General features: G+C 44.9%; 1 protein-coding gene across 6 annotated transcripts in view; it reads right to left on the bottom strand.

Annotated features, from left to right (window-relative positions):
• NCOA6 (nuclear receptor coactivator 6) overlaps window positions 1-26105 on the bottom strand; it is an 80346-nt gene that overhangs the window by 20420 nt on the left and 33821 nt on the right. For 2 of the 6 annotated variants that reach the window (XM_033963117.1, XM_033963115.1), the window contains exons 9-12: window positions 20683-21766; window positions 19193-19314; window positions 12771-15716; window positions 2308-2376 (exon numbers count right to left, since the gene is read on the bottom strand). In XM_033963117.1, the coding sequence (XP_033819008.1) occupies window positions 2308-2376; window positions 12771-15716; window positions 19193-19314; window positions 20683-21766 (4221 nt within the window). The remainder of the gene's footprint in view (window positions 1-2307; window positions 2377-12770; window positions 15717-19192; window positions 19315-20682; window positions 21767-26105) is intronic. The other 4 variants (XM_033963118.1, XM_033963116.1, XM_033963120.1 and 1 more) reach the window with 2 other exon arrangements.

The following is a 26105-nucleotide window of genomic DNA, read 5'->3' as shown; positions in this document are numbered from 1 at the left end:
TGCATAATTTTCCCATTTCAACTGGTGCTGTAAAGGGGGAGTGGCCAAGATTTTGTTGATTTTCTCTTTTCCTGTATTATACAAAGATGCAGCATAAATGAAAAGGTAATGTGAAAGCTGTTTCCTCCACGACGCCTTTACTATCAGTAACCAACAGTAAATTGAGCGGTTTATCAATGGAGTCTGTCCCAGGAACGGGAGGTTGGTCTCCACTTTGAGAAAGGGAGAAGGCCCTACCTTATTGGGGCATAAAACATCATTGTCGCCCCCGGTATCAGTTCCTCCTCCTTGCCGGCAACAGCCGCTGCCGAGGGCGTGGAATCTTGGGCTGCCAGAGTTGCAGTAAGTAGTTCCATTGAGAAAAGCCCTAAAGCGGATGAGCTTCCGTTGATGGAAATTACACCAAAGGAGACAAGTTTCCCCAAGGAGGTGATGCTTGAGACAATTTTGAAAATGTTGCAGAAACTTGATACTACAGCACTAAAGATATCCAGAGAGGTACTTGCTTTGGGAGGGAAAATAGATTTACTATCTAGATCTTTAGACCAAAGTAACATGGAGATAAAAAAAATTCAATAACTCAAATACAAACCGAGGCGGTACTTGGAGAGACCTCCCAGGAAAGGGACTTGGGAGTTCTGATCGACAAGTCGATGAAGCCGTCCACGCAATGTGCGGCGGCGGCAAAAAGGGCAAACAGAACACTAGGAATGATAAAGAAGGGGATCACAAACAGATCAGAGAAGGTTAAAATGCCGCTGTACTGGGCCATGGTGCGCCCTCACCTGGAGTACTACGTCCAGCGGTGGTCACCGTACATGAAGAAGGACATGGCACTACTCGAAAGGGTCCAGAGAAGAGCAACTAAGATGGTTAAGAGGTTGGAGGAGCTGCCGTACAGCGAAAGATTAGAGAAACTGGGCCTCTTCTCCCTCAAACAGAGGAGATTGAGAGGGGACATGATTGAAACATTCAAGATAGGGAGAACAAGAGGGCACTCTCTAAAGTTGAAAGGAGATAGATTTTGTACAAACATAAGGAAGTTCTTCTTCACCCAGAGAGTGGTAGAAAACTGGAACGCTCTTCCGGAGTCTCTCATAGGGGAAAACACCCTCCAGGGATTCAGGACAAAGTTAGACAAGTTCCTGCTGAACAAAAACATGCGCTGGTAGGGCTAGTCTTGGTTAGGGTGCTGGTCTTTGACCAGAGGGCCGCTGCGTGAGCGGACTGCTGGGCATGATGGACCACTGGTCTGACTCAGCAGCGGCAATTCTTATGTTCAAGAATATAAGACTGTTGCAATTAAAGATAATTTAGCTCTACATGGAAAGATTGAGAATATTGAGAATTACAACCAAAGATTGAATATAAGAGTTTTGAATTTCCCCAAAACTCCTGGTATATCCTCCCTTGAAATGTTTAAAAGTTATTTGATTGACATATTAAACTATTCCGCTGAATTTATCCCTCCAGTTAACAGGATCTATTATTTACCTATTTCCGCAAAACAAAATCAAGAGTTATGGAAGGAGAAAATATTCAGTTGGCCCAATTAGATCTTGGAGACTCTATTACAGACTCTTCGGTTGATCTCCTTCATTTTTGAACAGGACTTAAATGCCTTTATGAAACTATATTTTCGACCTTCTAAAGTACTATTTCATGGTAAAAGAATTTGGGTTTACTTGGATGCAACAAGAATTACACGAGAAAGATGACAACAGTTTCTTTCTATGCGACAAGAGATGTGGGCATTGGAAGCTACTTTTCTAGTGAAATATGCAGACGTTAAATATGTTTTCTTTATCTTGAAGCACCTGAGAACCTTTCGGGACTTAAATGAAATCACCTCAACATAACTGATGACTGGAAAAAGGGATAATTGATCAGCATTATTTCTTTTCCTTCTCATTTATTTTTCCTGCTTCACTCCCTCAACTGTGGTCTAAGGAAGGAAATATTTTTTTTGTATTTATTTTTGATGTTACTGAAAGGTTTCTATAACAAAAAGTTTTTCTTGTAAATTTCACTTGAAGTGATACATAAAGAATTTAAAAAGAACTGGTGCTTTCCAACTGGAAAAGTAGTCAGACTTTGCAACAATGTGTGTGGTTTTAAAAACTGACCTCTACATGAAGCATATAAACTATCACCTCACCTTTCACAGTGTAAATTAAAATTTTATTTATTTAAAAAGCTTATAATCCACGTTCCAACATGCAAACAAACAAATCAACAGCCAGCGCTGGACATACCACCAAGACACATATTGTACACACCAAGAAATTTCTGACAACTAAAACTTACCTGGTCTTTCAACAGCTGCACCCTGCTGAGGTGACAGAACTTCCATCTGCGTTACATTTTGTGAGGATGCTAGAAACAGCAGGACAGAAACTTTTTTCAAACTGGAAAATAATTTCCAAAATCAGACCTTATATATACAGTTTATGCTGTTTGATTCATAAGTGATTTATCCAAAAGTGTTTTGGCACAATCATGTATTATACTGTAATAAAGCTGAAAATTATTATTTTATTTAAAGTTGTGATACATCTTCCCACTATGACCATCTATGTATAAGTTCATCTAACACATTGTCCTCATGAAGGAAAAAATATATCTTACCTGATAATTTTCTTTCCTTTAATCACAGCAAATGAATCCAGAAATGAGCGGGTTAAGCCTATCCACCAGCAGACAGAGATACAGAATACAAAAGTTGAGCTCTGTCATATGTAGGATGGTAGGCCAGTATTCCTCATTAACAAAGCAGCAGGACAAACATGAAGATTGAGTCAGCCGAGTTCTCCCTCCTTACAGCTCTGCTAACAGACATCCAATCCAGTCAAGACAGCCTGTAGGACCACTCCCGAAGGAGCAAAAGGAGAACCTAATGAAAAAAGAAACATAAAAGGGCAGGACTCTTGACTCGTCTGCTGTGACTAAAGGAAAGAAAATAATTAGGTAAGACAATTTTTCCTTCCTTGTCATCAGTAGCATATGAATCCAGAGAGGAGTGGGTTGTAGCAACACAGTCCTCAGTAGGGCGCGACAGTTAACAGAATATAGAAAGGAGATACCAAGCCAAACGGTCCGCCATCCCCCAAAGAGTTGAAGGATGGGCCAAAGTAAAACCGCCATTTCCAAGAAACACAAGGACCACCCAACCGAAGGAGCTCTAGCCCGGACAAACCATCTATCACACCAAAGGAATGACAAGAAACTGCGCTCCAGGCCTCCAAAGAGTGAGACCTGTTCCATTCAATGCAAAGAACTAAATACTAGGACAAGCCTGTCAAAGTTCGATGGCAAACAAAAAGAAACTGAGCTGCCAGAGCATCCAGAGGAGACAAGGGAGTGCACTCCGCGATGCAAAGGATGAGCAGTATCCAAAGTCTAGATGGACATCCAGGAAGAAAGTGAGCACGACCCCCTAGGCATGGAGATACACCAAGGATACACACAGGACAGCTAAGGAAGGCGTCTCACTCAGGAGATGAGGCTGTGCTGAACAGCCAGACAAGGCGTTGTGCTTGGTGCCAGAAACGGAGCTGTGAATGGCAGTTCAAAACAGGGCTGCACTCGACATCCAGCGACCAAGCTGTGCTCTATAAAGGAGCCAAATGTGACATATAGTGATGGAGCAGCACATGGCAAGTAGCAGAGGAGCCACCGCCAAATGTATCCACTTGTGGAGCCATGCCCAAAATCCTGAGATGGAGCCATGCCCAAACAGGAAGCTAGAGCCGCACTCTATATCCAGAGATGGAGCTGTGCTGAACATACAGAGAGGTAACCATGCTGAACAGCCAAGTAAAGCTGTGTTCCACCCTAGAGAAGGATTGAAGCTGAAGCCTCTCCCTATCCAGATGTGAACCCATGCGGAATAGCCAGGCAGGGTTGTGCTCTATATCTAGAGCTGGAGTTATAATGAACAGCCAGGTGAGGCTGAACTCTACATCTAGAGATAGAGCCATGCAGTACTGCTAAGTAGAGCTGTGCTCTACATTCAGAGATGAAGTCATGCCGAATGGACAGCTGGCGCCATGCTCTACATCCAAAGATGGAGTAAAGATGTACTATTGGGTGCAACTGCACTCCACAGCCAGAATTCGGGTCAAGCTAGACTGCCAGATGGAGCCATGTGCCATATCTAGACGTACAACACTGCAGCACATCCAGAAAGTGAGCTCTAAATCTAATGATGGAAGACTGCAACACTGTCGGGAAAAGCCACACTCCACATACAAAGATGGGAATATTCTGTATAGCCAGGCAGAGTCACGCTCCACATGCAGTGATGAAGCTGAGATGCACCGCCAGAAAAAGATGCACTCTACATCCACGGCAAACCGTGCTGTACAGTGCACTCGCTCCACAGCTAGCAATGGAGCCATGCTTGAAGGCCAGAGATGCCAGCGTGCTTGCTCTATATTCAGTGATGAAGCCATGTTTGAAGGCCAGAGATGTCAGCGCATATGCTCTGCATCCAAAGATGGCACCATACTCAAGGGCTAGAGATGTCAGCATGCTTGTTCTACATCCAGAGATAAAGCCATACTGTAAGGCCAAAAAATGCAGTGCATTTACCTTTCATCCAGAGATGGCGTCATGCTCTAAGTCAAGAAATAGCAACACACTCACTCCACCTCCCGAGATGGAGCTATGCCCTAGATTCAGAGATGACAGTGTGCTCGAGTGCCCTATAAGAACATATTAATAGCCTTACTGTGCCAGACCAATGGTTCATCTAATCCAGTATCCTGTCTTCCGGGTGACCAATCCAGGTCACAAGTACCTCGCAAAAACCCAAATAGTAGCAGCAGTCCATGTCACTAATCCAGAGCACACTATTTACTCTCCTCCACTGAGAAAAATGGCCATTCAACCATACCCTCTGTTTTCTGTCCAATAACTAGTTCTTTAAACAACATTTGAACATTGCCTCCTATCCTATGACTCTTTAATTTTCTTAAGAGCCTCTCATAAGGAACTTTGTCAAAAGCTTTCTGGAAATCTAGATACACTACGTCAACTGGCTCGCCTTTATCCACATGCTGCACTCAAGAAAATATGTTGGACAACCCTGCTGAGGAAGTTGGCACAAAACTAGATGAACATCTAATAACACTGCTATAGCTCACTGGACATTGTGAGCATTACAATTACCAACATGGCAAGAGGCAGCTAGAAGCTGGTTATCCAAAGGTATTTAAAAGGTAATTGCAGAAGTTACCCAGACTTCATATATTAAAAATTCTCCCCCTTACCAACTGGATAAATTTTGTTCAGCCAATTTACTGGTCAGACACACCTTATCTGGTCAAAACAAATAAATAAATTTGGAATGGAAAACATTGACAGGAAACACCATTTAGCTTAAATTAACTGGATAAGGAGAAGCTTCCGCCCACACACACGCGACTGCAGGGCAGCACAGGCAGGTTTCGCCGGCTTCAGTTTCTTTTCTAAAGCGCCGCGAAGGTAAGGGGGAGGGAGATAGATTTGGCCGGAGGTAGAGAGGGGGCCACGTGCGATTGGTGACTGCACGCCTTCCCTCCCTTAACTGCGGGGACAAGGCCTTGTCCCCGTGCCCTTAGTGAGCACTTTCCCCCCCTCCCACCGCTTGCATATAATGGAATTGACAGGTATGCAAATCTCTCTCATGCCTATTCATTAGGGATATCTTGAAAACCTGACTGGCTAGGGGAGTCCCCTAGGACAGGGTTGAGAAACCACTGGTCTACCAGGTCAAATGCTGCAGTGAGATCTAGTTGAATAAGCAGCATAACCTGTGCTGAGGTTATGCTGTGTCCAGGAGGGAACCTAGTAGTGTCTCTGTGCTGTAGTTGGTTCTGAAACCAGACTGTGTAGGGTGGAGTAAGTTGTGGTTTTCTAGGTAGTTGGTGAGATGTTTAGCTACGAGGCTTTCCATTAGCTTGACATATAATGGTATTGAAGCTATAGGTCTGTAGTTGGATGGTAGATCTGTTGCTACTTTTGGGTCTTTTATGATTGGGGTGATGATTTTGCTGAGGTCTTGTAGGTAAAGGCCATCTGTGAGCAGGGATTGTATCCATTGTATGAGGAGAGTGCAGAATTTTGGGCTGGAGGCTTTTAACAGGTATGGAGGGCAGTGGTTGAGGTCGCAGGCTGCGTGGCTGTATTTTTTGTAGATTCTGTTTAGGTCGGACCATTGTATTGTGGTGAAGTCGCACCAGGTTCTGTCTGCTGCAGCTGATTCTTTTTCTGTGGGGGGCATTGTGATTTCAAGGTGGATTGGGGTTCCTGTGAAGGTTGTCCTGGCTGTGGTAATTTTTTTCTACAGTATTTGGCTGGAATGGTGGCTGAAGGGGGTGGAGTGTCGTTATTAGCCAGGTAGGGTTTAGTGTCTGTGAGTTCTTTTAGTAATTGGAATAGTTTTTTTGTGTCTTGAACTTTTATGCCAATTTGGTTGGTGTAGTGTGTCTTTCTCTTTTCTTTTAGCTTTTGCTTGTATTATTGGTTTAGTTTTCTCCATGATGTTTTTGTGTGTTCTTGATTACTTTTTCTCCATTTTCTTTCTAGTCGTCTGCATTGTCTTTTGAGTAGGAGTAGTTATTTGTCGCACCATTTGTCTGATCGTCTGCTGATTCTGGTTTTGTTTGTACTGGGGCTAGCTCATCTAGGATTGTTGTACTTAGTGTGCACCATTGCGAGATGAAATTTTTGGGGTTACTTTCTTGGATTATTGTGTCTATTTTATTCCAGAATATGGAGGGGGGGTCAATGTATTTATGTGATTCATAGGTTAAGCTTTGGGATTTTGGTTTGATTTTGCCTTTGGCCCAGTTGATATTGAAGGTGTATGAGTAATAGTCTGACCAGAGGGATCGGGACCAATTTCCATTTGAGGTGTGAATCTCTGGTAGAATGGGCTGTTGGGTCATGAAGGCTACGATGTCAAGTTGGTGGGCTTTCTCATGTGTGGTTTGTGGGTCTAAGATCTTGTAGGTTAAGGCTTCAAGTAAGATAGTAGGTTTTCTACTTGTTTAGAGGATTGGTCTTCGAGATGGAGGTTTAGATCTCCTAGGATTAGGCTGTATACTGCCTTTAGTGAGTTTTGGTATATAAAGTCTTCAAATTCTGGTCTTGCTGTGTTCCAGTTCCCTGGTGTCATGTAGCAGAGCATGCAGGTTATGGATCCTTTTAGTGTGGTGCATGATAGTTGGCAAGCTAGTAGGCTTACTTCCTGAACCAGATTGGAAGACTGTTAGCCACCAGCACAGGCTGCGACGAACCAACCCCTGAAGAGGGACTGGAAAGTCCATATCGTACATTTGCAGAGACCACAACAGAATAACAGCATACTGAAGGGGCACATGCGAGTCCGAGCTCACTTGACCACTTCCAAGGAGGCTGTTATCAACCCTAAAACCTGCAGAAAATCCTGTGTCTGAGAGCAACAACAATCCATCAAGGAGCGAATCTGCGACTGCAATTTCAGCACCCAGGCTTCAGGAAGGAAGACTCTCCCCAAGCCGGTGTCAATGAGAACACCGAGAAAGTGCTGAGATGGAGTCAGCCGGCTTTTGGACAGGATGACCACCCAGACCAGAAACTGTAGAAACTCCACTACTCGATACGTGACCTGGGAGCTCTCCTGAAATGAATCTGCACGAATCAACCAATCGTTCATATAGGGATGAACCAGACTGCCTTCCTTGTGCAAGGCCACCACCATCACCACCATAATCTTGGTGAAGGTCTGTGGAGCTGTGGCCAATCCAAAAGGAAGCGCATAAAACATAGTGCTTTCCCAAAATCGTAAAGCGAAAGAAGTGCTGATGGGAGGCCCAAAAGGGAACATGCAGGAGGCCTCCGTCAGATCGAGAGAAGTCAGAAATTCCCCAGACTGAATTGCCAGCATTACGGATTTCAGGGTTTCCATAGGAAAAGATGGAACCCATAGTGCCCTGTTGACACCTTTCAGATCCAAAATGGGCCAAAAAAGACCCCCTTTTCTTGGGTACTACAAAATAAATGGAGTACCTGCTGGTACGAATCTCCTGAGGCACTGGGATCACTGCTTTGAGGTCCAGCAACCTGAGTAGCGTCTGCCGAAATGTCCGCTTCTTCCAAGTTGCCTGACAAGAAGAGAGGAGACTTTCTGGTAAGGGAAGGGAAAACTCCAGAGAATAGCTGTCCCCGAATCACTTCTAGGACCCACTGATCCGTTGTGATCTCGGTGCACCCCCAGTAAAACTCCGACAAGTGGGCTCCCCCGGAACTGGGGAAAGGACCCGCAGCGAGTCATTGGGCTGGACGAACAGAGGAGGAGCTACTGTCAGAGTCTCAATGCCCCCCTGCTGGGTTCCCAGAAAGGACTGCATTCGCTGAAAGAAGCGACCTCCGGAAGGAAAAGGAGCCGCTCCCCAGCCAGGGCGGTTACCTATGAAATTCCTGCAAATGCCCCCAGGCGGCACCATCCCGCGGTGCTTGGCGAGGTTGGTCCTCTGGAAGCACCTTAGAGTCGCTCAAGACTTAAACCAGCTGATCCAACTCTTCCCCAAAGAGGAAGGAACCTAAAAATGGGAATTTACTGAGCTTAGACTTAGAAGCCACATCCGCTGGCCAACCACGAAGCCAAAGGGTATGGCGAGTCATTACTTCAAGGGCCATGGACTTGGCTGAAGCCCTCAACAAATCATACATGGCATCTGACAGATAAGAAGCGCCAAACTCTCAATCTTAGCTACCTCCTGATCCATTATAGACTATTCAGCCGACTCCTGGTCCAGGACCCGCTCAGACCACTGGAAACAAGCCAGGGCCACCAGTCTGCCACATATCGCCGCTTGGACAGCCAAAGTAGTGAAAAGCCACCTGTTTACGGCCTTTCAATACCTCTGACTTCATGGAAACTCAATATGCTGGTTTAATTAACATATTTTATTAACAATCAATAACAGGTTACAAGAATAAATATTTACAGCATATGGAGCTGACAGACAGTATGCCTCAAGCGCTTGAGTATACCTGGATGTCTGTCCTCCTTTCACAATCACCAAGGCTGTCTCTTATACAATTCTTGACAGCCTGAGGCCACGTTGGCACATATATTGTTAATTTTTATTGGTCACTTACAAATGTCATTACATTTATCAGTTTATTAATTGGTCCATAATATCTGTGTCATACCATATGCGTGTCCTGTTTACTAAAATAACTATTCCCATCAAATGTCATTTCAATATCAGGTCATCAACTTTGAGCTCTTGGGTCCAGTAAGGCTCTGCCCATTCCAGCATATATCTTGCAAATAATGTATTTTTGTATTCTTGGTCAAGACATGTCCTCATTTGCTTAAGGAGAGCCTCCATTTTACGGTTCTGAGGGTCTCTCAGGGCGGAACTGCCCTCAGCTGGCATAGTGTGTCGACATGCAATAGCGAAGACCACCGCATCAACCACAGGGAACTTAAAGGTATCCCAATCGCCATCAGGAATGGGATAAAATCTGGACCGCGCCAAGTGAAAAGGCGCGTCTGCGTCTTCCACTGTGCGTGCAACACATCCTGAATATCTTGATGCATAGGGAAAGAGCGGGATGATGAATGGATCCCCCAAAGCAGAGGGTCCACAACTCGAGGGGGGTCCTTAGCTTCCTCCTCAAAGTGTAAAACTGAAGACACCTGTTGAGCTTTTGCAGCTCTTCCTGGTGAAAAATGTGCACACCCGAAGCATCCTCACTAACTGGCGTGTCCAAAAACCCTCCATCCACATCATCCGACCCCCCCTAGAGGGTCTTGGGGGTACACTCCAAGATCCAAGACCTCATTCCAAGACACTCGCGGTCACTTGGACGATGGCTTGGGAGACTGGACAGAGGCAGAAGCCGCAGGAGACTAAACGGGGGTGGCTGTTGAAGGCAAAGACACCCCCCCCCAAAGACCTAGAGACCCCTGGAGACAAAGCAGGACCCCCAGCCACCTCTTAATAAGCCTTGTACATGGCTAAAACAAAATCAGGGCAGAAAACCCCTGGCGGCACCACAAAACTCTTTGCTGGTGCAGAAGAAAGAGATAGGAGGAAGATTGCCTAAGGCCACTGGCAAAATGGCAGCGCTTCCCGTCAAAAAACTGTCTCCCAAACGCAGAGGCAGCAACAAGGCCGAACTAGACCCCGCCGCGAAATCAGAGATGCAGGCAGCAGCTGCTGCGAGAAAGGGAATCCCCAGCGATCAAAGTTGCATCTCCCTGACCGCCAGCGGTTGAGGAGACCCCTGCGTAAGCAGAAGGGAAGCCCAGGATTCACCAGCACGCCCCGCCGACAAGCAGTGCCTGCGTGAAGGGGAACCCTACACGTTGACACCCAAAGTCGATGCCTGTTCCCCCTCAAAGCAGCCAGAACACTTTGTGCATATGCCAGCTGCATCCACCGCTCAGTGTGCACATAAACTGCACTTCTTCTGCTTTTCAAAGTGCTTATATTATAGGTGCGTTAGACCTACACACAAAAATGCCAGTTAAACATGACTGCCTCAGGTTCTTTTATTTTCTCTTCTCTGTGGCATGCTTTTGTCTCTTTCTTTCTACCTTTTTTTTTTTTTTTTTACAATCTCGTAGCCCATTAATAGAGCAGACCCCATTGGCTCACTAAACTGTAGTCTGTGCCTAAAAGGTGGCCAGGCATACAGTTGAGGCTCCTCTAGGAATTAAAAATTGGGGGAGGTGGGGGAAATGGGGGGAGAGGCTGGAATCTTTTGAGTGTGGCACCCCCAAGTTCAATAGGACCCCCAAGAGGGTCCCCCAAGCTCTTTCCGGACAGCAAAAGGGACAAGAGAAAGTTACTAACCAGATCCAACAGGCTCTAACTAAAGGAAAGACTGCACAGGCTTACCAACTCCACCTGCTGGAGACTGAGAACAGACTGATTGTAGATGGACTGCACAGCCCACTTGTACTACTGCCAAAAGTCATTATGTCTCAGTCTCCACCTGCTGGCAGAGGAGTGTAAACCCATACATTCTGTGCCTGTCTGGAGGGATGCTAAAGAAATATCGCTTTTTTGTGGGTACACTCAAATCCATTTACATATACTGCATAGAAACACAGAAACATGACAGCGGATAAAGGCCAAATGGCCCATCCAGTCTGCCCATCTACAGTATCAACTATCTCCTCCTCTCCCTAAGAGATCCCACATGCCTGTCCCACACTTTCTTGAATTCAGAAAGTCTTGTCTCCACCACCTCTACCAGGTGATTATTTCAGGCATCTACAACCCTTTCAGTAAAAAATATTTCCTTACATTACTCCTGAGCCTATCACCTCTTAACTTCATCCTATGATCTCTCATTCCAGAGTTTCCCTTCAATTGAGACTTGTGTCATGCGCATTTTTGCCACAAAGGGATTTAAAATCTCTATCACCCCTCAGCCTACTGCACTAACCATTAGGTTCCGCCTTCACCCACTCTAAATGTGCAATGCAAGTAATAGACGACTCCTACATGTTGCCAAGCAGGATGTCTGCATCTACAAATACAGCCTATTTCTGCAGTCAGGTACAGTGAAAACTATATACTGACTTGCATTAAGAGAAAAGGACACCAGCTGGACCAGATTCCAATAGGATCCACAAGAATTGTTGCTTTCAGTGGCAAGACTACCTGAGTTAGTTAAGAAGGTGCACTCAAAAGTACGAGGAAGTGGTCCTTGGAGTTAACAAATAAAAACGTTTCAAAACTGTACATCAGGACCACATGATAATGCTCTTGTTACTGCATAGTGAAGCAGTAGTATCTACTGGCAGGAAAAATCAACTAGGTATACCTGTAAAGATATTTTCTTTTGTTTGTCCTTTTCACTTAGTAATTACAAAGCGCAGCTGTCAAGGTGCTCTGTGCACCAACAACATGCACTGTGAAGTAGAGGCCAACTGAATTTTCATTTCAGCTTCAGCAGCAAAACCACCCCAAAATCCAATGCAGTGCATTTTCGGCTGAAATTTCCCCCTACCTGTCCGGGCCTACCTTAAAAGCCCCGGTGATCCAATGGCTTCTTCAGGGCAGGAGTGCTGCCCTCTCACTCCTGCCCTTGCAGGCTGCACAAAGTGAATGGCTGCCGAGAAGGCTGTGGCAGCCATTTTGAGACCACACTTGCCTATGCTGGTTCCAATCTCAAAATGGCTTCTGTAACCTCTCATGGCAGTCTCACAAGGCTGCACAACCAGTAATGGCAGGAATGAGTGGGGTTTGCTCCTGTCCCATCAGTGCTTCTTAAGGTAGGTCTGGGGCAGGCCAGCCCACAAGGACCCATCTTTTGCTGGGGGTGGGGGTGAAGCACAAGAGTTTTGTTTTGGACATAGCCAAGAGGTGGATTTCAGTCACAGATTGGTTTTGGCTGAAACCAAACATCCCTCCTTACCCCCCTCCCCCTAGCTTTGGTTACCCTCTATTGTGAAACCTGCCTCAATGGCTATATGCTTAAAATATTCCAGAAAAAATGAAACACTGCCCATTGCACAGTTGGCATCTCAAGGTAATTCAATAATGTTGCCGACTGGCTCAGTCCTCATTGTACCCTATTACACAAATGGACTTGTAGTTTTGCTTTTCTTAGGGAAATCAGAGTTCTGTTCATGCATATGGCAGTTTAAAATCTGCCCTGAAAAATTGAAGAGCTAGCAACTCTAATTCAACTGCAAGTTTTCCTATTTCTGTACAAAAATATTGTAGGTTAGAATAAAATGGTTTAACAAATGATAAGGGGCAAACAGTACATACCTTGACTCTGCAGTTGCTCTGGATAGATTCCTACTTTATCTTCTGCTGGGTTGACATTATTCTGCTCAGCTGCAAAGCCACTATGGCTACTTGTAATACTTGGAGTTATAGGCGGCAGATCAGAGCTGACTGGTGTGGCTGATGAAAGTACATTTAAAAGTGGAGTGTTGCTTGATACACTGATAGAAGCAGAGGCTGCCGCTGTAGCAGCTGCACTGGGAGTGCTATCGCTCAAAAGAACTGCTCCAAAACTGCCCAGTTTTGAAAGGCTGGGCACCAGGTTAGATGAAGGTTTATTATCTGTTTCCAGAGAAACTTGTACAGTTCCCAGGTTTTCTGGAGTAGAGGTTTCAAGCACTTGGCCTTCAGTTTCTGAATCAAATGCACACTGATCTTCCCCTTTTTCAGGAGAGTTTGTAACCTTCTTGCATGCCTTGGTTAGCAAAATCTGACCAATCTTGTCCAGTTTACCTTTTCCCTTTGCAGAAGAAACTGGACTTTGTCTACTGCTGGAGGATCCTGGGCTACTTGAGAGGGGAGGCGATGGCAAAGGTGCAGACTGGGAAATTACTGAGGAGCATTCTTCAGCTAATATATTATTAGCCTGAAAGTTTACCTCATTTGGGGTAAATTCTTTGGTTTGCTGAAGATGGTGATGTGGGGAAGCATTTGCAGAAACTACAGATGGGCAAGGAGGTGGTTGAATGGGAGCTGCTAGAGAATTAATTACCAATGATCTACTTGTAGGTATACTCGAGATATTACTAGATGAAGTGCTAGAGAGAGAAGGCCCTGATGAAAACTTAATATTCTGTGGTATATGCAAAGAACCAACCACTGCAACAGGTTGAGGCATTATACTAGGGCTAGATGTTACTGGGGCTGTAGGTATTGTACTTGATTGTGATCCTTTCATCACCTGGATTATTGAAGAAGAATTGATAAAAACTGGTGTAATGAACTGAGGTCGAGGACTGGACTGAATGGCTGACTGTCCTTCAGAAACTATCACTTTGTTAGCTACATTTGGCATTGATACCACGGTAGAAACCAATGTAGGCTGTAAATGAGATGGCAAAGATGTAGAAGTGTTAGCAGAAGATGTAATGGGGTTGGATGTGACAAAAACTGTAATCTGGTTTGGTGGTAAAGGAGTAGGAATTGAGGAGGAACTAACTGGCCTTTGAATTACCGCAGGGACATTCTGTGAATGTGTGGAATTTAGCTCTCCTAGTTCTTGTCGTACTTGAGTTGCACAGGCTTCTGTACTGTGAGAAGGCATATTTAAAGGGTTAGAAAGTTCCTTTCCAGAGGACAGATCCGCGAGTGAAGAAATGGGATCCATCATTTTCAGTTCCTCACCTGGGGGTATCACTGTGGCTGCATCAAGATTAAGGCCAGAGGGTTTAATAGTCACATTAGGAGCACCAGAATGATCAAGCAATTGACTTAAAGATGTTGGTGCTTCTCTCATAGCTGGAGACATCAGACTTTTACCTTCCTCTATGGTGGGAAGTTTGGTGGTATTTTTCTTCTGCTGATCATCAGAGAATAGCATTTTCATTTCTTGGCTGGGAATACCTTTCAGTTCAATGGTAGCCTGTTCCACACCTCCTTGAACAACTTGTGAAATCTGACCTTCATTGTCTTGTGGTATAGTAAGGCCCTCTTTGTTATCCTCAAGACCACCACTCATAATAGCTAAAGGGACAGAAGAAATATGCCCACTCATTGCTGTATTTGGAAAACTCCCACATGAAGGTGTTTGCAAAGAAGTAGATCCAACTAAAATATTTCTCCGTATCTCCATGTTTTGCAAGAGTAGTGAATTCTGTTGAGCAGCCAGTGCCAGTTTAGCCGCTTTAGAATTTTGCCTGCCAGGGCTTGGAGTTGTTTTTCGATTAGACCCGGGACTGGACCTTCTGCTGTTACTTGGGCTTGCACGCTTAGTTCCTCCAGAGTTTGATTGCTTCCCTGAATTGACTGCTACTGTGTCTAATTTATTTGTCTGAGCAGCAGAAAAGCCTGAAGGATTGTTGATTGTGAGGTTTGATGGGGCCTGCCCTATGGCTTTCAATGTAGTTGGATTGAGACCCTGTTGATCAAACCCTCGATTAATGTTTGGTCTTGGAGGCAAAGGAATATTTATCTGAGGAGGAAAGAGGCCCGCTATAGATGCATTGAGTCTCTCTGGTGAGAGACTTATCTCTGAAGGTTCTGTACTAGGTGGACGGTTGTTTGGAGTCTGAGGATAATATGGCCTTGGACTTGCCCTGTTTGGTGTTTTTGGTCTTGATGTCTGTGATGGGGTACCAACATTTGGGAAATGATGACTATGAGAGCTAGTCAAAGAACTAGTTTGTTGCTGCTGTGGGCTTGCACCCTGTGGAGAAGGCCCAGGTTTTGGCCCAGACATCAATAATTGATTTTGTGAAATAACCAAGTGAGGTGTCATGCTATTTGAAACTCCTGAAACTGAAGGGCCTTCTGCAGCATTTCCTTCTGTAAGGGAAGATATGGAAGCGCCATCTCCTGGGGGTGAACCGGAAGAATTCTGTAAGTTCTCTTGGTAAACCATTTTTCTTCCATTGTTTCCCAAAGGAGGATTGACTGACAAAGGCATTCTTTGTTTATCAGGAGATGGAGGTACTGGACCGGGCCCTTGTAAGCTGACCATGACGGCCATGTTGCCACTCTGCTGCATGGGCATTCTTTGCGTGTCAGGATTCAGAGTAGCTCTCGGTGCATGAAGCCCTTGCGACACAGGAAGTCTTCCTGATTTGGGATCTTGCTGCTGCTGCTGCTGCATCATCAGCATCATCAGCATTTGTTGTTGCTGCTGGGAATGGGCCTGCGTGGGGAGCGTTTGCTGTTGTTGTCCATGTTGCATAAGTTGAGGAGGAATCTGCTGCAGAGGCCTCTGGTCAACAGCTTGAGTTGGATACCCTAATAACAAACACAACTGCCATTAAAAATTGCTTTTTTGTTCCCCGCCTCAAAATACAGACTGTTATGCCACTAAAAGAAAATCATGGCCTGTTTAGTTCTCCAAAATGAATGTGCTTCTTTGTCAAAGGTTATCTACATTTTGGGGGAAAAAATCTATAACTTCCTCATTACCCATTTAAAGTTGGGTGTGCATTCAGTGGCAGTGACCGCATAAGTGCTACCACTTGACATAAGGGGGGGAGGGAGACACATTCACCCACCCTCTGCATTTGGGGGCAAAACTATTTCCTCCTCAGCCAACCAGCCTCTTCCAAAGAAGAGAAGACTAGGGAAAGAATCTTATTCATTATCCCTCTTCTGGAGTCCAGCTCATGAGTGAGGCTTCTCTATCCTGGTCCAATTGGATTGAGGCCCTAATTGCTTCTCCACTTCTCAGCCAAATAGCAGGCAGAGGGGGTTGCTAAAACCTCTGTCCTTTACATTCACTTTGGACACAAACTAAAGAGGTGAAAGAATTCTTCTAATGACATTGAAAAGAAAGTAGGTGGCCCAAGGGCCAAGCCCTGCACTACATCTAACACTACAAGGTATATACCAGCTTAAGTTGGCATCAACGCATGTACACTTAGCCAGCCAGACCAGGCATAGGTGGGCATGCCTAAATATGGTGTTTGCATAATAATAATAATAACTTCATTTTTGTATACCGCAATACCATAACAGTTCTAAGCGGTTCACAATAAAGAGACAACTAACAGTCAGTGAGTACAAGTAGCACATAAGTACAGGAGAAGATTATGAATTAACAAATTTGTCAAAAAGATAGGTCTTTACTGATTTCCTGAAATATTGATAGAAAGGAGCTTGGAAGATTGTTTCACTGAGCCAGCTTGAAAGGAGAGTGTCCTGTCTAAGAATCTCTTATAGAGGCAAGATTTTTAATGTAGGAAAAGGAAATAAATGAGATCTACGAATACATTTAGCGGTGCGGGTCAGTTCAAAGTGAGAAGAAAGATAAGTTGGAGCCAAGCCACTTAAAGTTTTGAAATAGATCCAAGCAAATTTGAAAATAATTCTTGCCTCCACTGGCAACCAATGCAACAGTTTATAATGACTGACATGATCTGTTTTCTTTAAACCAAAAATGAGGCGGACAGCTGAGTATTCTATAAGTTATGTGTGTAAATGTTATACCCATTCATGCCCCCACCCCTGGGATGCCCCCATTGCGTTTATGCACTAAGTGGCCCTTTTACTAAAGCTTAGCACGAACTAACAGAACAGAATTAGTGAGTGCTAAATGCTAAGAAGCCCATTTTATGCCTATGGGCTTCTTAGCAAGTTTTAGTAAAAGGGACCCTGATTTGCATGCTTAAATTAGAAAATAGTGCCATGTACTCTGCTGGCACTTAAATGTGGAAGTGCTAGTGTTCTAACAATTTAAGCGTACAAATAGCACTTATATTTAAACACCCTACTATAGAAGGGATTAGAAATTAACATAAACAAGACAAAAATCATGAACACAGAAAATGAAGATTTTGAGCTTGAAGGCAATAAAATAGAAGTTGTAAAGGATTTCAATCTCCTGGGCTCTTTTGTAAACAAAGAAGCAAGTAGCAAGGAGGAAACACTCCACAGACTAGCACTTGGTCGTTCTTTAGTGAGGACTCTCGACAAAGTATTCAAAGGCAAAGATATAACACTCCAAATGAAGATCAGACTTGTCCACACACTCATTTTCTCAGTGGTAAGTTATGGATGTGAAACAAAACTGACTCCTTTGAGCTTTGGTGCTGGACAAGGATTTTAAGTGAGTCTTGGACCGCCAGAAGAACTAGCAAATCAATTCTGGAAGAGATCAAACCGGCTTCATCACTCGAAGCCCAAATGATGAAGTTATGACCTTGGCTTTGGTCACACCATCAGTAGAGAGAGATCACTGGAGGAGGACAACAAGTTTGGGAAGATCGAAGGAACCAGGCGAAGAGGGCAACCTGCAATTAGATGGCTGGACACATTGAAAACAACATGGGGGATGACGCTGGAGGATCTATCCGGACTAGCATAAAACTAATTTCTTTTTAGATCCGCAATTCATCAAGTCACTAGGACTCAATCACGAGTCAATGGCACCTAAGAACTGTCCTCTAGTTCCTTTATCTTGGAATTCTTATCAACAATTCAAGCTGTCCTGTCCATCTAGTAAAGGTATTAAAAGAATCAAGACTCTTTGTCAATCTCTTCAAAATCACAGGTCTTTGGAACGACCTCACCACCCCGTTGCGGAACCTGAGCTCCCTTCAGTTATTCTGCAAACAACTGAAAACCTGGCTTTTCAGCAAATTGTAGCTCTATCCTTCCCCCCTTTCTCTCCCCCCTTCTACACATAAGTTCATGTAATCCTTTTTCTTCTTCTCTACCCACTATTTTAAGTTCTTGTAAACCGTGTCGAGCTCCATACTCATGGAGATGATGCCATATATAAACTTAAGGTTTAGATTAGATTAGAATCTCTGTCTTAAGTTGACTCGACTTTGGAATGACCTTCCACTTCGCTTAAGAAGTTCTGGTTCCCTTCCCTTTTTTCGTAAGTCTCTGAAAACCATTCTGTTTACTAAACATTTTGGAAACTAATCTTTCTTGATAATTCTCTATATGTCCTTAATGGCCTAACTTAATCATTGTAAACCAAGTTGAGCTTTCCTGGATTGAAGTCTCAATATACAAAACTAAGCATTAGATTAGATTAGGGACTGTGATGGGGATAAGCTGACAAGAAGCAGCTTAGCAACACTTAACATATTTAAACATTTAATCCTGAGGGCTTCCTTAAAACATTCTTAAAAACCATAGTTGGACAGATGGTTCAATGACAAGTGTTTATTTGAGTGGTTTACAAAATAAAATTAGTTAAGAAAGGAACGCCAGTTATAACTTAGGAAAGAAATAAGTTCTCATTCAGAGGAGAAAAGTGGTCATTCAAAAACCAAAAAGTAGAAGCTGGCTTTTGTGTGCATATTCCATCCTCACACACCAGAACCAGGCAGCAGGCCCACAAACGTGTGCGATGAGGGTAGTCTTACATTTCTTCAATTACAATTCTCCTTGAATAGGAGATTAGGGACCAGAAAGAAAACCACAGAATGTCAAGTAGACTCATAGTGTGCTCGAGTTGGAACAGAGGTACAAGGTAATGGGAATCAATTGACCCGAGGGCCCAATTAGGAACAAAAAAGTAGGCAATCTTATTATACAAACAAAAGTATACATCTTACACTATGTATGCTCTTTATGGATTATAGGCAAAGTCCTGATTTGGATACAAGAATTTCTCGAACATTATAATAGCCTAATAGAGAGCAATTCAGATTTAGATTGAAGCACAAAGACACAGGAACAAACATAAGCAAAAAAAAAAAAAAAATCAATCAAAACAAAATGTTTTTACAAACTAGAACTCAAATATTTACCTGGTGGCCTGCTTGTGAAATCAGAAAGTTTAGAACCTGTGCTGTCCAAGTTTATTCCTTGCTCCCCTAACAGTGGCTGTTGATCAGTCTCCTCTAGACCAGCTGGACGGGAATCTGGAGCACTGAAATGATTTTTAAAAAAGATCTAATCAAAACTAGTAACTGTACATTATTTCAAACAATTTCTCAGCAATATTGGTATTTTTGTTACACAAACTCTACTTCTAGGTGAATATGAGAGAGAGAGAGACGCACACACAGAAGTGAGGATCTGGGTGACAAATCACCAGTGAATGATGAAGCAATGATTTCAGACACAGCCAAGGCCAGATTTATGAAGCTTTATTCCCCTCAAAGAATGGGAAAATAGGTTCAGCAACTCGGGACCTTATGGAGTCGCAGTAGACGTTGGAAGGGGAACCCCCCAAAAACCAAGGAATCAGCATGCTTTCAACCTTCCTACTCTTCCTTACAGCTTTTCAACTTCAGGCTGGGAGGCTGAGAGACCCCCAGTTAATTTATATATAAATCATCATCTTTAAAAATTACATACACTTTTCAAAGTGATAGCAAATCTTACATTCACTCATGCCCAGTCCTTTCTGACCCAAACTGTTAAGGCACTATTAATAATTCAATTGCTTTTTTTATGTGGCAACAGACTTTTCTAGTTTTGTTGTTTTGGTCTCATGTTGAAGTTGTTTTGTAAGTAAGATTGGAAAACAAAATGGGCCCATGCATGGATGGGGTTGAATTCTAAACCTCAGATATTCCAAATGACACATCATGATAAAAATCTCTCCCCAACTGAAATGTGATATGAATGTATGTTCTAAAAGTCCATGTTGCAGTTCTGCAAATCCCCTTCACAGTGGTCAACCTCAAGTGGACTACCAACTTAGCCATAACCTGGACATTATGAACCTGATATAACCCCTCCAGGATCAAGCCTGCTTAAGAGAAAGAGATGCAACCTGCTAGCAACTGGATGGTATTCATTTGGTAATGGTAGACCCAAATTAATTGCCATGGACACGGAAGATCCAAAAATATGGCAAAAAATATCCAAGGATAAACTGAATTCTTTAGAACTAATTATAAAACCTATGCTATGACTCATGACAAGACGGGCTTTCATAAAAAATACAGAGCAAGAAAATAAAAATATCATGCCTGTAGGGTTTGCAAAAATCTGCCTGGGCCCACTTTTTCTGCATGATGGCCTATCTCCCTCTCTCCCTAAGAGATCCCATGTGCCTGTCCCATGCTTTCTTGAAATCAATCTAGCTCCGATGATCATTCATCATTCACTGCCCTGCCCCCTCAATCCCTCTTCTGTCTGCAAGTCTAAGTATGTCGATTGTTGAACAATGATTATACCCACAGATTAATCAAAGCATCAATTTCCAAATCTTTACCTTTGTCACACATTTATTCAAAGGACCTCTCTCAATTGATAAATAGCTACTACTATTATACTTTACACCTACTTAAGCTGCTCTTCTACTTGCTGAGTTTTTTTCTTCCTTGGAGGCTTCTTCTTCTTGGGCTTTGTGGCATTCTGATTGCTTTGCTTACTGTTTACACCAAAATGTCCTGTGGATATGTCACTTTGCAACAAATTCACCAAAAGTGGACTGGTTAAAGTGACATCTTTATTTACAGGAAACCCAGGATTTTGACCACAGGCAATCTGGTTGCCATTGGGTGCTCCACTGAAAGGGGTACTAAAGGGCAATCCATGTCCAGAAAAATGATTCCCAGGGGCATTGTTTCCTTGCATTGCCTGTATGTGTGATGGCACCATGGACACATCTGGCAGCATCTGTGTAAGATTGACATCATTGTTTGATGCAGTGGAAGTATCATTATGTTGCTGCTGTAAGTGTGGGCCAGGACCTGCTGGTCTAAGAATCTGCCCCTGAATTCCCATTCCTTGAGGGCTACTGTTCACAGTGCCCTGCTGGGCCATCATTTGTCCAGTGAACTGAACCATGCTTCCTTGCATGTTTGGAGCTGGACCCCTCATTATTTGAGCTTGGCTTGCCATGATATTGGACTGTGTCTGAGCACTAAATGTCTGTTTATTGCTTTGCATTTGACTGGCCATCATTTGCTCTATCATTGGGTTCTGCTGCAACATGACCTGTCCTTGAGGTCCAATCATTTGATTATGTTGTGCCATCATTTGCTGACCCTGTTGAGGAATCATTTGCTTCGGTGGGGTCATCCTTTGCTGTGCAGGACCAAGGTTTTGAGGTGTTACCATCATTTGGCCTTGTGGCATGAGTTGGCCACGAGAAAGTATCAGTTGATTTTGAGAAGACAGGCCTCCCTGTGCCTGAATGTTCACCATCTGGCCTTGAGATGAAACAATTTGTTGGTGTATTCCCATGAGCTGGGACTGTGGTCCTTGCTGAGGCTGCCCCTGCATATTGCTCATGTTCACCTGGGGAACTCCACCAGTACCAGCCTGCTGACTGTTCATATTTCCATGAAGACCCATAAGACTGGTCTGCATCATGCTGGGTGGACCATGCATCTGATTCTGAGAAGAGCTTCCTGCTTGACTACCTGAAAAAGCACATTTACAGTATGAACCCGAATACTATATTTTGACTAATGTGTTTAAAAATGTAGTGCTTCATGCAAGGAAAAAGTAAATTTTAACAACAAGATCACAGTGCACAACTCTAAAGTCATTAGCATATGGGCGACACTAAAGTCATTTCCTAGGACCATATATCCAGAAAACATTCAAACCTTAGCTTTTATTGATTCACCTAACAGTTTGGTGCTAGCAATAGCAGTAGTGAGTAACAGTCATTTGGGCAGCATTTTTTTTGTAATAAGTCTTCCCGTGTTTTTACCTCTGTTGTCCATGTAAGTTCTATATTTTGTTTATCTGTTAACACTGCTATAAAGGAAAAGCTTTGTTTTTGTTGGTTGCAATTGAAGCAGGCCATTCAGGCAGGGTTCCCCCTGAATGGAAAACTCTTAATACTCAGTTCAGTATGGAATTTTTATGTTTTCAGGCAGACTTTCTGGGTCACCAGGCCGCACAATGGTATAAAACTATTAGTGATTTGGTTAAAAAAAAAACCTAAAAATGGTCTTAGGGATATTTGGAGCATTGAGATTAAGCATCAGATTTCAGCATCTCAATGGCCTCAAATTTGGTCTTGGAGAATGAGATGTACAATGTCAGCGTCTATGAGACAAACTTGGTTTTTTTTGTTACATAGAGCTTTTTGGACCCCCAGTTAGATTACAAAAATTAAATAGTTTCTTGTCCAATAGGTGCTGGCATTGTAAATTGGAGGTAGGGACTTTGGATCATCTTTTGTTTTACTGTCCCCATATCTTAGCCTTTTGGAACTCAATCTGGGATCAAATAAATTGTTTATTGGAAAACCATGTAGCGTTATCTTATGATACTGTGATATTTGGAATGTCTATGAGAAAAAAGAGTCAGATATCGAGTAATAATAAACTTTTAATGATTTTGACTGGAGTTGCCATCCAACATATTACTAATAACTGGAAGGATCACAGTAGGCTTAATTTTCATTTTTGGTGGAACTCAGTATGTCAAATATATAGAATGGAAAGATCATTAGCGGTACAAAATGGAAATTATAAAAATTTTATTAAAATATGGGAGCCATTAACATCTTTTTGTCATGATTAATTGCCATTTTTCTATTAATTATACACCATTTAGTATTGGGTGGGGGGAGGGTTTCAAGTATATGATCTTATAATGAATAAGGAGAAATTAGGTTCTTACCTGCTAATTTACTTTCTTTTAGCTTCTCCAGACCAGTAGAGGTTAACTTTACGAATGGGTATATATCTAATCATGACCAGCAGGTGGAGACTGAAAACAAAACTTTGGGACAGTATATACTATCCTCCCTTCTCTATTTCCCTCAGTCTGCCGAATAGCCAAGCAGAACCAAGAACTGGAAAACAGGAAGAAAACAATACTCCGAACAGGAGTAACAAATAACATACCCAAATGCTGTTGGAAAATGCAGAGGAGAAATACCCGAAGGAAAATGTCCCCACAGCTCGCCAGCTAAGCCAGCCGAGTCACAGCCGCTGTTCTTTAATTCTCCCCGGCCCTAGAAAAATACTAGAACCCGCAGCAAAAAACAAAAACTGCCCGCGAAAACAGCCCCAACAACAACAACAACAACAGACAGGGTGGGGACCTCTACTGGTCTGGAGAAGCTAAAAGAAAGTAAATTAGCAGGTAAGAACCTAATTTCTCCTTCTTTAGCACTCTCCAGACCAGTAGAGGTTAACTTTACGAATGGGACGTACCAAAGCAGTCCCTCTCACGGGCGGGACCCCCGAAGGGCCGATACCAGAACACGCTCACCGAACACCACGTCCCGACGCGCCTGAACATCTATCCGATAATGTCTAACAAAAGAATACAAGGAGGACCAAACCGCAGCCTTACAAATATCCACCGGAGGCACGAGCGACGACTCAGCCCAAGAAGCCGCCTGACCCCGAGTGGAATGAGCCTTGAGAAACTCCGGAACAGGCTGCTGTTTCAGAAGATAAGCGGAAGCAATCGTCTCCTTGATCCAGCGCGCAATAGTAGCCTTAGAAGCGCCAGCTCCCCGACGAGGACCAGCCAGGAGGACAAAGAGATGATCGGACTTCCGGAATTCCTGGGTCCGCTGCACATCAGAGCGAAGGACCCGACCGACATCCAACTTGCGCAGCTGCCGTTGCTCAGAAGAGCCCTCCCGACCACCCAAGACCGGGAGAACCACCGATTGATTGACATGAAAAGGAGAAACAACCTTCGGCAGAAAGGAAGGAACAGGCCGCAAGACGACCCGCTCCCTAGACAACTCCAAGAAGGGAGCCCTACAAGAGAAAGCCTGCAGCTCAGAAATACGCCTAGCAGAAGTAATGGCCACCAAAAAGACCGCCTTCAAAGTAAGGTCCTTCAAAGAACAGTCGTCCAAGGGCTCGAAAGGCGGGCGCACCAAAACAGAGAGAACCAGATTAAGATCCCAAGAGGGAACCGAGGGCCGTAGGGGAGGCCTAAGCAACTTGGCCGCCCGCAGAAACCGAATCACATCAGGAAGAGCCGATAAACGCTGACCTGACACCAACCCTCGAAAGGTCGACAGGGCCGCAAGATGAACCCGGAGAGAAGACCAAGCCAGGCCTCTATCCAGGCCATCCTGCAAGAACTCTAGAATGTTAGGCAGAGAAGCGCGAAAAGAGGTCACTCCCCGCGCCCGACACCATTCCTCAAAGAGACGCCAAACCCGCACATAAGCCCGAGAGGTAGAAAGCCTCCGGGACCCCAACAGTGTAGCGATCACCTTGTCTGAATATCCCTTCTTGCTAAGGCGACCCCTTTCAAGAGCCACGCCGTAAGACAGAAGAGAGACGGGTCGAACAAGGGAATGGGACCCTGCATCAGAAGGTCGTCCGAGAGAGGCAGAGGAAGAGGAACCGCCACCAGGTGCCTCACCAGATCCGCATACCACGGACGTCGAGGCCAATCCGGAGCCACCAGCACCACCAAACCCGGATGGTGAACAATGCGAAGAAGCACTCTGCCCACCAGCGGCCAAGGAGGGAACACATACAACAGCCCCTCCGTTGGCCACGGCTGGACCAGAGCATCCAGACCCTCGGCCAGCCCTTCCCTGCGACGACTGAAGAAGCGGGGCACTTTGGCGTTGCCACTCGTGGCCATCAGGTCCATCAGGGGCTGCCCCCAATCTTGCACTATCAACCGAAACGCTCCGGCGCCGAGAAACCACTCTCCTGGATCCAGGAAGTGACGACTGAGGAAGTCTGCCTGAACATTTTCTACCCCGGCTATATGAGAAGCCGAGAGGTCCAGAAGATGGGACTCCGCCCAAACCATGAGCCGAGCCGCCTCCTGCGCCACAGGAGTGCTCTTGGTGCCCCCCTGACGATTGACATAAGCCACCGCCGTGGCATTGTCCGACAGGACTCTGACCGACTTGCCCAGCAAAAGGGAGTGGAAAGCTAACAGCGCCAGCCTGACCGCTCTGGTCTCCAACTCGTTGATCGACCAGGAGGCCTCCTCCGCGGACCAGGTGCCCCGAGCTGAGTGGCCCATAAACTGAGCCCCCCAACCGAGGAGACTCGCATCCGTAAGGAGCACCGTCCACTGCGGGAGATCCAGACCCACCCCCTGAACCAGGTGAGGGGTCCGGAGCCACCAGCGCAGACTGCAGCGCGCCAAGCCTCGCAGGGGAACCGGAACATCCAAATCTTGCCTCCGGGGAGACCACCTCCGGAGCAGAGCATACTGAAGAGGACGCATGTGGGCCCGCGCCCACCTCACCACGTCCAGGGACGCCGCCATTGACCCCAGGACTTGGAGGAAATCTCGCGCCCGAGGACCCCGGGACGCCAAAAGCAGGCGAATCTGAGATTGCAATTTGCTCACCCGGGCCTCTGGAAGGAAGACCTTCCCCAAGGAGATGTCGAACATAACCCCAAGGCACTCCAGACGCTGAGCCGGGACCAACCGACTCTTGGAAAGGTTGACCACCCAGCCCAGCGACCGGAGAAACTCCACCACCCGAGCCGTAACCCGGGAGCTCTCCTGCAACGACTTTGCCCGAATCAACCAGTCGTCCAGGTAGGGGTGAACCAGGATGCCCACCGACCGCAAGGCTGCCGCGACGACCACCATTACCGTGGTGAACGTCCGAGGAGCCGTGGCCAGACCAAAGGGAAGCGCACAGAACTGAAAGTGCCGCCCCAAGATCGCAAAGCGAAGGAAGTGCTGATGAGAGGCCCGAATTGGAACCTGCAAGTAGGCTTCCGTCAAATCGAGAGACGTAAGAAACTCCCCCGGCTGAACCGCCAGAATGACCGACCGCAGCGTTTCCAT

The sequence above is a fragment of the Geotrypetes seraphini genome, chromosome 11 (genome assembly GCF_902459505.1).
Source record: "Geotrypetes seraphini chromosome 11, aGeoSer1.1, whole genome shotgun sequence".
NCBI lineage: Eukaryota > Metazoa > Chordata > Amphibia > Gymnophiona > Dermophiidae > Geotrypetes > Geotrypetes seraphini.
This window is presented reverse-complemented; position numbering and strand designations above follow the sequence as displayed.